The sequence below is a fragment of the Salvia splendens genome, chromosome 22, assembly GCF_004379255.2.
Source record: "Salvia splendens isolate huo1 chromosome 22, SspV2, whole genome shotgun sequence".
NCBI lineage: Eukaryota > Viridiplantae > Streptophyta > Magnoliopsida > Lamiales > Lamiaceae > Salvia > Salvia splendens.
In genome coordinates, this window is record NC_056053.1 from 16,153,102 (window position 1) to 16,170,229 (window position 17,128).

General features: G+C 35.6%; 1 protein-coding gene and 1 pseudogene across 1 annotated transcript; one reads left to right on the forward strand and one right to left on the reverse strand.

Moving 5' to 3' along the window:
- Window positions 1–713: 713 nt before the first annotated feature.
- LOC121787458 lies at window positions 714–3,334 on the forward strand (annotated as a pseudogene).
- Window positions 3,335–3,959: 625 nt separating this feature from the next.
- On the reverse strand, window positions 3,960–6,383 carry LOC121787459 (40S ribosomal protein S8-like). Its single transcript, XM_042186188.1, has 5 exons — window positions 6,270–6,383; window positions 6,059–6,131; window positions 5,432–5,759; window positions 4,582–4,754; window positions 3,960–4,157 (listed from the first exon to the last, which is right to left on the reverse strand). The coding sequence occupies exons 1-5, from the start codon at window positions 6,271–6,273 to the stop codon at window positions 4,076–4,078; spliced, it is 660 nt and encodes a 219-aa protein (XP_042042122.1). The 5' UTR covers window positions 6,274–6,383; the 3' UTR covers window positions 3,960–4,075.
- Between the last annotated feature and the right edge of the window lie 10,745 nt (window positions 6,384–17,128).

The following is a 17,128-nucleotide window of genomic DNA, read 5'->3' on the forward strand; positions in this document are numbered from 1 at the left end:
GTTGGACCTTATGATCGTGCAGGTGTGGTTTGCTTAGCGCGAGGTCAACGACCTAAAAACCCTAATCTAAACTATTAATCGAGTAAAAAAACACCCTGAATTGTCGTTGACTGTTACATTTTCACATATCTAAATATAGGGAGTACTTCCGCCAAAATAGTTACTCCCTATAAATAGTACCCTACCCTGAAATAGATTAGTACTAATAATACTACCATTTTTTTCTAGGTTACGTATCTAAAATATGCAAATCTTACTTTACATGGATTGGTTATAAAGTTTAGTCTTTGAAATAATTAACAAACCCATATTGGACTAGTAAAATTCCAATGGGCTTATATTTGAATAAGCTAAATCAAATGAAACACTCGCAATGATAGACAGTGCATATATAAGCGACAGTAATTGAGGCTCGAACATACATACAAAAATGCAAATTAATAAACGTTATTCTTTGAGTAAGAAAGTCATTGATCAAGGCCATTTTTGACATTTATTTGTTGTATCCTCATCTCTTCAATGTAACAATAAGAGGGAACGGTACAAAAATTCCCTAATTTTTCGCCTTATAACGGCGGAGATCCCTAACATTTAAAAATTCCATCAGAGGTATCTAACATAATATATAATCACAAACCTTATGTTTTTTGCCATTTTCTGGATAAAAATGTCCAAATAGGCTGAAGGGCAGTTTAATCTCTTTACCTACCAAACCTGCATTTCTGCACACCCTATGTCTGCTATGTAAGAGTTATCTCTTCAAACATAATAGTCTCTATTTTTCCATTCTCTTATTTTCGTCACTCCATCAACCCTAAAAAAAACCCGAGCTTAGAACTTCAACAACTAATCAGTTCATTTCTAAACAAAAGCAAAGTCAGCAAGCAGAAATCAAAAGAGAGAGGAGCATTACGAATGCCAGGGGCGCCACCGTTGCCACCGCCAATTGCGGTGGCGCCTCCGAACAAAATGAGGCGGGGACCATGGGTTTTTGTCGCCGCGACGGCTGTGAGCGTGTGACCACAACGGGGACCCGGCGCGTCCTCATCGGTGTCCCAATAGCTCTCCAAATGTCGATATTCCGGCGCAATGCAGCCACGGCTTCGATCCCATCCACAAATCGAATCAATCAACTCAGCAGAAAAGTTTCATTTTTTTCCCTTTTTTATTTTGTTTTAAGTGATGGACAATATCTGGATTTCACAAATATTGCAAAGACAACTTCATGACTACTTCAAATGAATTGAGTACATCTACTTTTCCAATTTGATTCAGAAAATGTTGGATATATGTAATTAAGTGAATTTTTGGTTGATCTCCTTATATATCAGTGTTGGTGTTTTAGCAAAAAAATAAAAGGTTGCTTATACTACTTCCTGTTGTAATTGCATGTTGTGTTCTCTATATATTTTATTTTGTCCGAGGTGTATTCATGAAAATCTTTAACATTCATAAGATGATTTCTTTTTATTTTTGCAGTGGATTGAGGAGCCAGCAGTTTTAGTTACCCGCTTTGAATATGCGAACATGTTTCACACAGTTACTGATTGGTACAGTGCGTACGTGGCTTCCAGAGTCACTGGCTTGCCTAATCGACCTCATTTGGTGTTTGTAGATGGTCACTGTGAGGTATGTTGCCTTGGCTTTTTTAACTTCTTTTCAACCCACTGCATTATTTTGTTGCATAACCCATTAAAGAAACTTATCAGTAGTACTCTAATAAAATCTATTGAATTGTGCTATTTCTTCGACAGGGTAAAAACGTGCTTTGATGATTCTTTCAATTCATGTAATTTCCTTGTAGTACTTCCTAGTTGTCATTTTTTTTGTAAGGGCATGCTTCTTCCATTTTAACTCTTGCATGGATGGTCTTTTGAATATGTAATGTTGGGGAAGCAAGTTGAGTCAAATGTTTGTGTAGAGTGATTCTATGATTCTGCACGTTAGATTTGCTAATGAAGTAAAATAGACAAGATATTCATCGAGGGTCAATATCTCAGGAAAGCACTTCCATGGTGTCATTCTGGTTAAAGTAGGTTTTGGTGCATTATATGTTTATCCAAGAGTTCCATTATCTTGGATCATGTGACAAAAAATTCGTGATTTGGGAGGTTTAGACTCTGTATTAGTCTGTACTCGCTGAGTGACCAATTAATATGTCCCCTATGTTACTTCTTTCACCTATATTTTGGTTCTTTTTCATGAAATCTCTTAGTAACCATAATTTTTGTGACAAAATCAGGCTCCCTTGGAAGAAACATGGACGGAATTATTTTCAAGCCTCACCTATGCCAAGAACTTTACTGGTCCAGTTTGTTTTTGCCATGCCGTTCTTGCCCCGCTAGGGTACGAAACTGCTCTTTTTAAGGGACTCGGTCAAACAGTAGACTGTCATGGAGCTTCTGCACATGATCTGTGGCAAAATCCTGATGATCACAAGACTGCTCGGTTGTCAGAGTTTGGTGAGATGATAAGAGCTGCTTTTGGTTTTCCAGTGGAGATTATCCTAGTACAATATCCTCTTTGTGCGACGTGAAGATTATCTGGCCCATCCCCGTCATGGTGGTAAGGTACAATCAAGGCTCAGCAATGAAAACAAGAAGTGTTTGATTCCATAAATAGCTTGGCATCAAATCACTCCGAGTGCAGATTAAATGTTGTGAATGGACTTTTTGCACACATGCCCATGAAAGAGCAGGTTCGAGCCATCCAAGATGCTTCAGTTATTGTTGGAGCTCATGGAGCTGGTCTCACTCATATAGTATCTGCTTCCCCGAAAACTGTGATCCTTGAGATAATTAGCAGCGAATACAGGCGGCCCCACTTCCAGTTGATAGCAATGTGGAAAGGTTTGGACTACCATCCCATTTATCTTTCTGGATCACATGCTGAACCTCCACGGGTAATAGAGCAACATTTTGAAAGGCATTGGATGTTAAATGGCTAATATTTCTCTGATTTTACCGAAGGGGAAGAAGTAATTGAGAGTTTTAGATTCTACTGCTAATGCAGCAGTGCTCTAATTTGGTTTCAGGCCATACAGAACACGTTTGACAAAGATCGTCCGTCATATTTCTGAGGTACCACAGGTTGCCTTAAACCGCGGATGAAGCTCTTTGTTTCCAGCAGGAGGAAATGGCAACGTGCGGCCAACTTGCAGCAAATACATTTAGCTCTTCAATTATCTTCCTATTGTTAGAATTGGATGTTTGGACTGAAGGTTACCACTTACACTAAACAAACTGGCTTAATTAGATTACAGAAAACTGTGAAATACAGTGTAATATGCTGAAAATGATGGCTGATTTGTGAACTCTACTGTCTCGTTGATTGATCTCTTATTGTACACTTTTATGTGTGTTTGGGTTACGATTAGGAGGTTTAAAGAGAGTAGGTAATTTCATATTATGGGTACAATATACCAGCAAGCAACTCTTCTTCAGTTTGTGTAAAATTCTTGATGATCAGACAAGTAGTTTTAACAGAACGAGTGTTTAGGAAACGTTTATGACGCATGGTGGCTGGAGATAGAACAGTTTTATGTTGTAACTCAATTAATGTACTTCCACCGTCCCAAAATAATTAAGTCATTTCTATTTTTTGGCAAAAACTTTATCCTCTTTTATACTAGACTCTCTTCTCTCTTAATTTATTCCCCCTCTTCACTTTTTCCACTTTAACCTTTAACACAGTAATTTCTTAAATTCCAAAACTACAAAAAATGCCCAAACTACCTTGTGACAGATGGAGTATTAACCAATTCCTAATCATTTCATCTTCAAAGATGAAGTATGAAGAATGTGTATATTGATCTGCCTGAATGAAAGTATGAATAAACTAAGAAACAATGGAACAGCAGTTCATAAGCAGATTTAACCCAACAAGTTGCCTGCTTTAAAAAATGATTTAAATCTAAAGCATAGCCAAGTATCAAAAAGAAAAAGATAAGACATAATGTCTTGACAAACTTAATAGTATGGTTAAGAAAGTAATGTCTTGACAATTTTGTTCAGTACAAAAGGTGAAAACTCGGGATAATTCTGGACTGCAAAAATTTTAGTTATCATTACATAACTTATGCGGTGCTTGCACCTTTCCCCTTCTTCTTCTGCAGTTTCTTCATGTAAAATTCTAATTCCTTGCCCTCCAAAATATAACTGAAACCACAAATGTACAAACCATGTTAGAGGCAAAACAAAGTGTTGCTAAAACAGCATAGCGAGCAGATGTATGCATCAGTTGCACAATCAAAATATAGTATTACAAAAGAGATTTAAATCCTCACACTAGATAGAATAATTCAATGGACCTCATAGCTAGCTTTCTGTATATAATAATGGAAGATTAAAATTCGCACTCAGACCACAAATAAGATGCAATATGCAGAAGCCCCAAGCCAACACTGTCCTTTCACAGAATTATGAAACAAATTTATAGAATTATAAACATGATATTGCTAGAATTTTTTATTTTGGATTAATAGATTGGCAAGGCAGTACAGCCTTAATGGAAGTTAAGAAATCAATCTTCAATTTTTAAGGTCACAAGAGTTAATAGGAAAATGCATAGCAGATTACATACCCATCACATCGCCCACATTGTCCTGGACGAGAGGCGATCGCAGCTAACAGACGCCCACCGCCAAATTGTTCCTCAATATGTTGGTCGATTTTACGGTCCTCTTGGCGTTTTTCTAGTTTTCTCTGGACATGTTTACTCTTCTTGGTCTCTTCAGTCACAGCAGTCTCAGTCTCCTGTAATCCAGTGAAACCATTAACAAGAATTCAAGGAAAGAACATATCAAGAATTCAGATCAAAATTGAGTTGAAGGGTAAAAAATCCAGCTTGAACTACCATGGCAACTTCTGGATCAGAAAGTGATATTAATCTGACAAGATCCCCAGGTTCCACATGAGAATTTTTAAGGGTACTATGCTAGGAGGAGAAGGTAGTAAAAACAGTTTTAAGTTGTTAAACTGGGGTCTGTAGTTGAGGAAAACAAAACATGGAATAACTACAGAGAAATCGTTTTAACATAATGGGTCAACTAGAACATGATAAGATGATGGCAATCAATTAGCTCCCCCATGACAACCTAATTATTTGGGATTCCGAAGTGTCATTCATTGCATAGCAGTATTCCTATACATCAATCAAAATTAAAATATCTCTCTGAAATTGTTTTTCCCAGCCTAAAACTTAGCTTCCCTAATGATTATATTTATACTTGAGAGGATCTATATGTTTTTAAATCAATTGGAGTTAGCAGCATACTGTAGTTAGGTTCATAATAAAGTAAATCCAAATTAATGTTTCCAGCTATTCCTTTCTTCCAGCAATACAAGCATCAGATGTAGTATCCAAGTATGACTAAAAAATAGTTAAAGAAACTTGAAACTACAAAAAGTGCGCAAAGAAAAAAGAATTATACCTCTCCTTCCTTCTTTGAGGCTGTCTTCTTCTTGCGACCAATTTCAACACCATAATGCTGAAGATACCACTGCTTGAAGGGTGCAGCATCTACTTGAACAATAGCACCCTTCACCAAAGTCTGGGTTCTGACCAGTTCATTGTTGGATGCATTATAAACAACATCAAGAATACGAGTCTTTCGGGTCACGGCTTCACTTCCCCAAGAGTAGTTTCCAGTATCAAGCCTCAACGCGCGCCACTTCACATTGCCTCCACGAACCCTGACCCTGCGAACCGTCTTGTTGCTGGACAACTTAGTGTTTGCTGGCTGCCTTCCAAGCTCATACCTAAAAAGTACAAAAAACCACAACAAACCACTTGGACATTATTACTACTACTATAATAATGGACAGCATCAGAAGTCAGTGCAATTCTAAATGAATAATAAACAAATCTATTTTAAAAGAAGATGAATATATCCAATGACTAAAAACATATCAGTTAATGACATTAAAAATCCATATTTTATTATTTCTGCATACGGATTACAGTGAAACGAAATTGAAACCAACTTTGTAGAAGGATAAATTGACAGATCAAGGAGAAAAGAGAAATTAATAGTGTTAAAAGACGAAGAAAAAATTACTTTCGCTTCTTCCTCCAAGCCTTCTTCTTGCCTCCAGTGGCACGCCGCTTGTGCATAGAATCGCGAGAAATACCTGAATACAAGAGACATTTGTATCATAATCTCTACTCTCTCTATTCCAAAGAAACAACATCTCGATGAGTCTGTGTGCAGAAGCTAAGCATCCAAAGATAACAACAGAAAAAAGGAATGAAAAAGAAGAGAAATTTACCCATGATTGCTGGTGAATGAGCTCCGGTTGCGGTAGGGAGTGTGTAGCTCTGCTTTTATGAAACCCTAGATTTCAAATACCAACTTTTCTTGGGCCCATTCATTGGGCTTTAACTTTCAAGACATCACCTCATTTTATCCAAATCCAGATATTTAGTCTCACGGTAACAACACCAATAATAATAACCTGTAAAATAAGATAAATTAATAATAATAATAATAATAATAATAATAATAATAATAATAAAGTAATCAGTAATAATAATAATAATAATAATAATTATTATTATTATGATGATGATTGCCGCTGATTTTAGAGGATAAAAATAATTCAATGGATAGTGGACCTCTTATTATAGTATAATGTGTGGTGGAAAAATTTTTAAAATAGAAAATGAACTAATTTATATTTCTCTCATTCCAAAAGAATATGCACTTTGAGTTCGGCACATGTTTTATGCAAAAAATGGTAAAGTAAGAGAGAGATAGAGAAAAAAAGTAATTAAAGTATTATTAATGAGAAATGGGTTTTATCTTATTAGAGATAAATGAGTTTCTAAAATTAAAAAGTGCATATTCTTGTGGACGAAGGGATCAAGACATAACAAAGAAAACTACTAGTATTTTTTTAGACATAGAGAGTGTATTATACTCTTGTACTTTAATTTACAAGTGTACTTATTTTTAACAATATTTTTATTACTTATTTCACTTTCTCTCTAGGACTCATTCTCCACCAATAATATTTTTATTATTTTTTCTCTCTACATCTCTCTTAATTTACCCATTTTGCAAATAAACTCGTGTCAAATCCAAAGTGCATGTTCTTTGGGAATGGGAGGAGTATATACATTATACTCCATCCGGTAATAAGAGTCATTAAACAACGGATGACGCCTTCCTACTATTTTATTTTGGAAACAGCGTTAATTCAATGGTGGGTGAGAAACTTATCAAATACTACTTTATACTCCATCCGATAGTATGAGTCTCGATTTTTTCCATTTCAGTCCATGTGTGATATACTCTCTCCGTCTTAAAATATGTGTTTGACTTTGACTTGACACAAATTTTAAGAAATGTAAAGGAAAGTGGATTGAAAAAGTTATTAGAATGTGAGTCCTACTTTACTATATTAGTTCTATAGTATAATGTGATGAGAAATGAATTAGTGAAGTGTGTGGTCCATTATCAAAATAGTAAAATAAAATGGGACAATTAATATGAGAAAAATGAAAATGAAAAACTAAAACATATAGTGAACAGACGGAATATCAATAAGAGTATATTTTATTTTATTTTTTTAGTATAAAAGATAGTTGGCGACACTTTTCATTAACTCGGTTCTTTTTTTTCAATTCACGTTTTATTCTAATTCTTAAAACTAGTGTGAAAAAAATGATTCCCAATATTAACAGAAGTAGTAGTAGTTGGTTTGATCCAAGATTGTCATCAACTTGTTAATTTCAAAGTATGTAACTATACATTAATTGCACCAAAACCTTAATTTATAATCCAAATAATAAATCTATCGCGATTTCCATTAATTCCTAATAAAACCTTAATTTATACTCCATTTGTATGCGAATAGGAGTTATTTTTCTATTTTGGTCTGCTTACAAATAAGAATCTCGGTTCATTTTTATTATAAATGATAACATGACATGACCCACATTCCATTCATATTTAATTTAAAATTAATATACATATGTAAGAATTATATACCACTAATTTTTTTCACTTATTTTTCTTAACATTTTTTAAAATCCATGTCATAAAGAAATGAGACTCCCATTCGCGGACAGAAATAGTACTTTTATTGGTATGCATAAAACAAAAAAAAAATCAATTAAAAGTATATGAATTTGAGATAAGAGAAAACTCATACTCCCTCCGTCCCCAAAGAGTGTGAACTATTTCCTTTTTCGTCCGTCCCTAAATAGTACGAACTTTCTAATTTCAAAAAATTCAAACAACATACTGCCCATACACATCATTTTATTTACAACTAATATCATTAGTATTAACACTTATACCATTAGACGTCACCACGGTTCGGAACCGCCGGTTCCGGTTCAAGATTTTCTTGAACTTGAACCGGCCCGTCCTAGCTTGGACGGTTCCGGTTCCTGAACCGTGAACCGGCGGTTCACGTCAAGATCCGGAACCGCCGGTTCCTGTCCGGTTCCGAGCCGGTTTGGCGGTTCATGTTTTTTTTTGTTAAAATTGTAATTCAAGTAAAAAATGTAAATATACTTGCATAAATAAAATTATAATAATACGATGTACAAATGCAATTTTATTGATACAAATTTCAACTATATTACAAATTACAACTTTAGAATTACAAATTACAACTTAAAATTTACAAATTACAATTTAAAATTTACAAATTACAACTTACAAATTATAAATTACAAAAGACTTAAAGTCTAGATTACAATTTACAAATTACATATTCGAAACAAATGGGAGAAAAAAGAAATAAAGGAAAAGGACTTGAGCTCAACTTAAATTTAAAATTTAAGTTGAGATGCCTACGTATCCTCAATGCTCAATTGCATTTTGGAATCAAAGTTCACGTAGTTCTCTTACCTTGGTTACCTATTTGTCTTGATCGGAGGAATTGGCCTACTCTTCGTCAGGGAAGTAGTCTTGGTCGGGTTGTACTAGTTGATTGTCCCAATCCGGTTCTTGGTCTCTAATTTCGGCAGAGCACCAATCATCAAGTAACATGGTGGCTTCCATGTTTTGCCCGGTGAGTCTACTTCTTCTGTCGTCCAAGACGTTGCCTCCAACACTAAAGGCGGACTCGACGATGACAGTGGAAGCCGAAACCGAAAAGATCTCCTTGGCCATTGATGCAAGGATGGGAAAATCTTTCTCGTGTGATCCCCACCAATCTAGGACGTCGATTTGTTGGGGAACGGGGCCTCCTTCTTCATCATTGAAAGAAAAATGTGAGTCAAAGAATAAATCTAACTCACTTGCCGAATTTGCCGTCCTTCCTCCGCTGTTGTAGTCGTATAGGTCCGCCAATTGGGATTGGGCGTCGGGGTCATCAACTTGGAAGAAGCCAAAGTTATGTGTTTGACGGGGGGTCTAGGTCTCACTTGGTGGGTACTGTTGTACTTGGCTTCGTAATCATGAAAGACAGCCCGCAAGTCGAACTCAAAACTTCTTTGTAGGGTTGAGAGGTGGGGGAGGTTTATTTGGAATGTTTGGGCTAGGTTTATGTTGTTGTCGTCGTCCTCATCATTCGATTGCAAAGCTCGGAGTGGTTCAAGATCAATAGAAGCCAAATTGTTGTAATAAAATTCTAAAATTTTTAAAGTAGCAACTAGTCTCCATTTTGGATCCAAAACTTTTGCAAGCAAAAAAAACGTTGGGATCTCATTGAAATACTTAAGCCATTTTTCAATCATATAATATAAAACACACATTAATTTAGGATTATTTACGGAATTTTTCATTGCAGTTTTAAAACCAAGTGATATATACATGCAATGTTCTAAAACACGAACGGATGTGCAATAATACACACCTGATAACTCAATGGTGGCATTTCTAAAACCTTTGAATAATTTAAATAAATTCATGCTTTGATCCCAACCAGAAGAGGTTAGATATAAATCATCTACAGGGAAAGTTCTATAAAAATCAACCAAATATTCTATATGATCTAATGTAGAATGCAACATATCATATGTAGAGTTCCATCTAGTAGACACATCTAAATTAAAAGTTGTGTACCTTATTTTCTTCGAATGGCAATACTTCTTCCACGCCTTGCCAATATGAGGCTTCCAGTGGATCAATGATACAACTGTTGTAATAGGTTGAATTTGTCTTTGCCATAAAGACAAAGCATCTTGTACACATAAATTTAAAATATGACATATACATCTTTGGTGAAAATACTTACCACTTATCACCGGGGAGCAAGCCGCAATTAATTCGGGTATACTTGCAGTGTTAGCGGTTGCGTTATCAAAACCAACCGAAAATATTTTGTTGCATAAATCATAATCATTCAAAACTTGAATAATTAAAGATGCAATTGCTTGTGCGGTGTGTGGTGAAGGAAATTGTCTAAAACCAATTAAACGTTTATTTAATGTCCAACTATTATCTATAAAATGACATGAAATTCCCATGTAAGAATTTCTATGGTAAGAATCCGTCCACACATCAGAGCAAATATTAACTTTGTGTCCCAAGGTAGATAAAAATTTTCCTAGTTCTCTTTTTTTTATCAAAAAACTGTCGGTTGTTAGATCTTTGAGCAGTTGAGGGGGGAATTCTTTTGTAAAATGCTTCATTGCTGCCCATCTTACCATAGCATCGGTAATATTTTTGGGATCATATTTAAATAGAGGCGTACCTGTTTGAGACGATGAGCCGGCAGGGAAGTTTATTTGGCTTTGGGACTTAGTATGCCCATATTCCACGCGATGTTTTACCTTCAAATGGTGATGGAGAGTACCATATCCCCCACCGGTTCCAAATGGATAGACTTTCTCACAATAGTTACAATATGCTTTGAACTCATTTGTCTCTATGGTAGTGGTCGGATCATTAGGATTTGAAATTACCACCGGGACCTTCTTAGTAGGTCTTCTAAGATATGTGGCACCAAAACATGAAATAACACCTTCAACAAAATGTATTAGATAATCTCTCGTCACCGTTGAACTCATCCACAAATATTCATCAACGACATCGGATGATGTCCCATACGCCAACACCCGCATAGCTCTTGTACATTTTTGTAACGATGACAAACTTTGTCTCCCTGTAGCATCGTGTCTCTCTTGAAAATACTCATCATTAGCAGTAACGGCTTCTACTATCCGAAGGAATACAGATTTGTGCATGCGAAATCGGCGTCAGAAGACCTCTGTTTCGTATGTCGGGTTGGGACCAAAGTAGTCATTGATCAAACGCTCAGCACCAATCTCGCGTTGTCTTTCACAATACCTTTTTCTGACTGTAGAAGCTGAGCCCCTACAGTTAGATTGAGATTGGTGGATAACATGTTCTCAACAATTGTATAGGTTTGATGATTTTGTTGAGAAACTCGTTCCTCCCATTGATTGAGTGCTATAGTATTCGAACCATCAGAACTTGAATCCGATGAAAGTGAAGACTTTTCACTGGAAGACATTGTTTTGGAGGTGGAATGTATAGTTGGTGTTATCTTCGAAAAATTTCCACACGCTATTTATAAACTAAATATATTTGCCTGTGACACTAAACCAGGACATGTGAGACACACTTGCAGTAAAGCATGTGACATATCAATAATTTTTGCAGGATAATGCATGCGATACGGAAATCATATTTTCACCAAAACATGTGATAGGAACTTACAATGATGCATGTGACATTTCAAACACTTTTGTAAGATAATGCATGTAGCACCAAACTCATATCTGCAAATGCATGCAATAAAAGAACTGATGTTTGTAACATCTCAATTACTTTTGCAGGAAAATGCATGTGACCAAATTTATATATGCAAATACATGTCATAAAGAACTAATGTTTGTGACATCTCAATTACTTTTGCAGGAAAATGCATGTGATACCAAAACTCATATCTGCAAATGCATGTGATAAAGAAATGATGCTTGTGACAACTCAATTACTTTTACAGGAAAATGCATGTGTCACGAAAATCATATCTACAAATGCATGCGATAAAGAAATAATGTTTGTGACATCTCAATTGCTTTTACAGAAAAATGCATGTGACCAAATTTATATCTGCAAATACATGTGATAAAGAACTAATGTTTGTGACATCTCAATTACTTTTGCAGGAAAATGCATGTGACACCAAAACTCATATCTGCAAATGCATGTGATAAAAAAATGATGCTTGTGACATCTCAATTGATTTTGCAGAAAAATGCATGTGACATCAATTGATATCACACAAACTTAATATTACACAAATTTATATTACATAAAGTACAAACAAAGATCACACCAACATAAGCAAATTAAGATCACACAAAACTAACATTACATAATTAAAAGCCCACCAAACTAATACTCCCTCCGTCCCAACTAAGTTGAGACAAATCTTTTGGGCACGAAAATTAAGAAATTGTGCTGAAAAGTAGGAGAATGGAATAAAGTAGGAAAGGTAAAGAGAGAGTAAAGTAGATGATGGAATAAAGTAACAGTGATCGGATGTTTTGTTTTTTGTTAAAAAGGGAAATGACTCAACTTAGTTGGGACCCAAAGAGGAATATGACTCAACTTAGTTGGGATGGATGGAGTATTACTCAAACTAATGGCACACCAAACTAATATTACATAACTTATTGTCACATCAAACTCATATCAAACTAAAATCATTCATTTTCCAAACACAATCTCCATTAGTCGGTGTTTCATCTCTTGATCTTCTGGGGACAAGTGCTCTTTGTCCAACAACTTAATCAACATTTTTTGGTACATCTTCATAGAGGGCTTTTCCAGCTTTTCACGCTCTATCCGCAGTCGAGTCTTCACTAGTTAATTCTCATTATCTTTAGCTAGCCTTAGTGCATGAAGTTCTGCAGCAACTTGAGCATTAGTAGACTCAGATTGTGTTACCTTACCTTTTCCTTTTTTTTTGGCCTTGTCTCTCTACCTATAGGCCGATAACTAGTTGAATATCCAGATGTAGGAGTTTCGGGATTTGAAGGGATAGTATACTCGCTAGATTCAGAAGTTTTTGTCTTCTTTGAGTTGCTACCATCCGGTTCATAAGCAACATTTTCATTGTCATGAAATACCCCCACTTCAGATGTTTGTTCATAACTTCATTAAACACTATCAAATCATGAAATTTGTCACCGCCTGCTGCTTGGTAGATGCTATGAGCTTCATTCTCAACATCTTGGTCGCTCATTCCACTCCTCCTTCGCGCGTTTGCTTCTCTGCAAGCAGCCACCCATTTGTTTGCATTTTCGTTAAGTCATTTCCATCGACACTTCATAGACTCCATGTTTCTTTTGTTAATTTCATGTCACGGCTGCCCTTACTAAGGATAGTAAAGACGGGGAACTCGTGACTATGGGGAAACGATAAAGAACAACATTTAATATGAAAACTCAATTAACTTCAAGAGAAAGTGTTTTAGTCTACAAAATGGTTAAGCAGTGGATAAATGTGTCAAAGTACTTAGTGGCATAAAACTGTATAGAGTCATGCGGAAGACTGAAAAAAATAGTTTCAAATAAGGCATAGAAAAACAAGTATCAAAGGAGAGTCATAGGATGACGCTCATGTATGAAGACACGACGCATCCGGGAATTCCTAAAGCTCGACTCAACATCCGCCGCAACATCCCGCTCAACCTGCACATAGAGAAAACATATGCAGGGCTGAGTACTTAATATACTCAGTGGGCACATGCCGAAAACATTTTATAACAGTTATGTCATCCATACCACAGTGAACTCGAGTTTTACATTTAAATAAGAAATATCATCGAGTATCACAAAAACAGTTTCATAGTCTGGCCAGACAATCAATCTCCCCACTTTCTCAACAACCATACAATCACATCATATTTCCACATTGCAACGAAAATGTGGTCACACTATTCGCCCACGAGACCGGCCGACAAGCAAGGACGGCTCCCGATCCCACCAGTGTACACAGCCTGATTGGGTTTGCGGCCCTTCTCAGACCCGAATTCGTTTCACACATAGCCCTATAGCCTAATGGAGCAAGCTCAAACGAACTAGGCATCAAGCAACAATCTCAACATCAAAACAACCATGGCATGACATAACACTTTAAACCACCCTTATAACTCCAATATCACAATTTTGAAACGTAAAAGGAGTTTAGTAAAAGAAAGCCCACCTCGCCTGCTTATACACAATTCACAACTTTATTTCAACCCTTGCTCTTTGTACCCACGTACGCACCACAATCCTTGTCAACACCATAACACAATCAGTCTTTCCATCAATACATTTGTCATGCATGCCCTATCGTTCCTTCCATCGTTTTCTTATATTGTCCATCCTAATGTTCATCAATTTAAATGAAACGAACATTCAAGCATACCTCAACGTGCAACACATAACCACATCATAGGATACGTTCCTTATTCACATATGTATCATGTAATTCACTCAAACTTGCCAACAAAGTTCATTTCAACAAAACCAGAATCTGGCAGAACAACGCAGTCGTTTTGTAGAAATTATAAAAACTCCATCCGACCTCATATGACCCTAAAATTTGGTCACCACACAGCAGACACATCAAGGTTTATCCAGTTAAAATTTCACACTAAAATCACATCTTTAGGTCGGTCAAATCAAAAACAAAACTCACTGGACGAGAACACAAAGTCTGGCAGGACCGCGCAGTTCAATTGAAAAATCCGTTAAAAAATCATCTTTCATCAATTGAGGCTGAAATTTTGACACAACACAGAAGACACCTAAAACTTCACTCAATTAAAAAATTTGTGCCAACATAAGATCGTTTGGTCGGTCAAACACTCGTCGGAACCTACTGTCTGAACACCACAGTTTTCATGCTCAACATTTACAAACTAGGGTTTGTCTATCATTCATCCACACATACCAATTCATACTTTCAACACATATTCATGCTTCAAAAATGACCTCACAACCATGACCTCATATTTACACATAACATTCACCAATGAATCATCCACAAACTCTCACACACACATACATACACGCACATACACATACTTTCTCATACAAACATCCTTCTCAACCGATTAATTTTTAGGTCTACGATTTCTACACTCACTATATGCATGAGGGGATCAAGACACATGGATTCAATGGTAAGAATGAGAAAGATGATTCAAGTATACCTTTCCCTTGCAAAATCAATCGGTAGGAATGACGAATGATGCGATTCTTCGATGAATCTTGAGTTTCCAACTCCAAAATGATGCAAGAACAAGGAATTGGTGAAGGATTTGTGGAGAGGGTGAAGAGAGGGAGAGAGGCGTGTGGGAGAGAGGGAGAGGGAGGAAAAACGTGTGAATGGGGGCTAGGGTTAGGGTTCCTCCCTTTTTATATTCTAGGATTAATCCCACACTTAAATAAATTAATTATAATTGTGGAGGAATAAAATAGAGGTCAATGAATAAATCTCACAATTTAAAAGAAAATAGGCGTGTGGAAAAAGGGGAGGGGTTCTTGAAATTTGCCATTTAATTAGCAAGGGAATTGATTTTGTATTTACTTGGAGAGAAATATATTCACAAATTAGGTAAAAAGATATTGGGTATTTCATAAATAAGGTAACGAGATAGTTTAAAAATCTCCAAGTATGGAACGGGGGGGGGGGGGGGACGTGTACTTTAGGGAGTAGCAAGGAAATTATTTAAATCCTCCAATAAAATAGGAATAAGATTTAAATTTGGTAATTTTTTGTAGAAAAAGACTCCCACAAAATAGGTAACAAATAAATTAATTCCCCAAGGAAATTTATAGGTATATGGGGCGAAAATTATAGGCCCTTAAAGAAGGAAAGAGTCAAATCCTAATTAAAATAGGATATGGAGGGATTTGACAAAATATGGTTAGATTTAATTGGATTTTAAATTCAAGAAAGAAATTAAACAAGGTACCAATTAAATCTACAAAAATAATTCATCATCCTAATTAATAGGGGATTTTCGAAAATCTCCAAGGAATAGGCTAAGGGTCGAAAATCATGTAGAATAAATTAAGGATAATTTGGTTTGGATTTAATTTGGATAAATATCCCAAAATAATAAATCCAAAAAAGAAAATATTAATTCCAATAATTTGAAGGGGCCGAAAATTCCAAATAAAATGGCTAGAAAAAATGCATGATCTCATTTAATTAATTTCCAACATTGGAAAATATAGCACATTATTCCACATAACTCACAACAATTAAAACTCACATCGTTAACTCAAACACATAGAAATTAAATTCCATGAATGAAATTCCAAATCGACAACCACATTAAAGAAAACAAAAGTCGCAATTTTCGGGATGCTACATTTCATCTGGATTTTCTGCTTGACTTACATGATACAAATTTTGCACACGTAACCATAGTGCTTCTCCCTTCTGATTTTTACCGCGCACACTATGTGCGCTTGCATAGACCCAAGAAGACATAAGTGCTAAATCTTCTTTCACAACCCAACTTACAGTTTTTGAGCTCCTCTTCTTTTTGTTCGCTTGTTGAGCATCTCCGAACAAGTTGCAGGTGATACTTTCTGATGTGGGAATTTTAGTAGATGTAGGAATTTTGTAGATAATTCAAGGTTTTGTGAATACTCTGACTTTGAAAAAAATTGGGGATTCTGATAAGGTGGTGCAAATTTGGAAAAATTTTCAAACTTGGATATTCTGATTATTATTGATAATTTTGGGAATTTTGATAGGTTGGAAAACACGGCCGATAATTTGGATGATTTGGATCCATAAAACCAAATTTATAAAAACAATAATGAAAGGAAATTTTGTTTGATAAATTTGGTTTGCTTGTGATGAGTTCTACATGTTAAGTGGGATATATATAGAAAAATGAAGCACAATATAGTAGCAAATAATAAAAAATAATAAATTAACATAAAAAAATGAAGTAGTTCACGTCATTTTTTGGAAGAGTGGTTCACATGATTTTTTTGGAAAAATAATTCACATGATTTTTTAGAAGAATAATAATCATTAAAACATTATTTTACTGTTCCACAAATAAAAGGAAGACATGTGGACTTGACCTCCACTTTTTCTATGGGTCGACATGGTAACACCAAATAATGAGGGGGGTTGGAGTAATTGATTTTAGAATTATTTTATTTTTACTATTTTATCTTT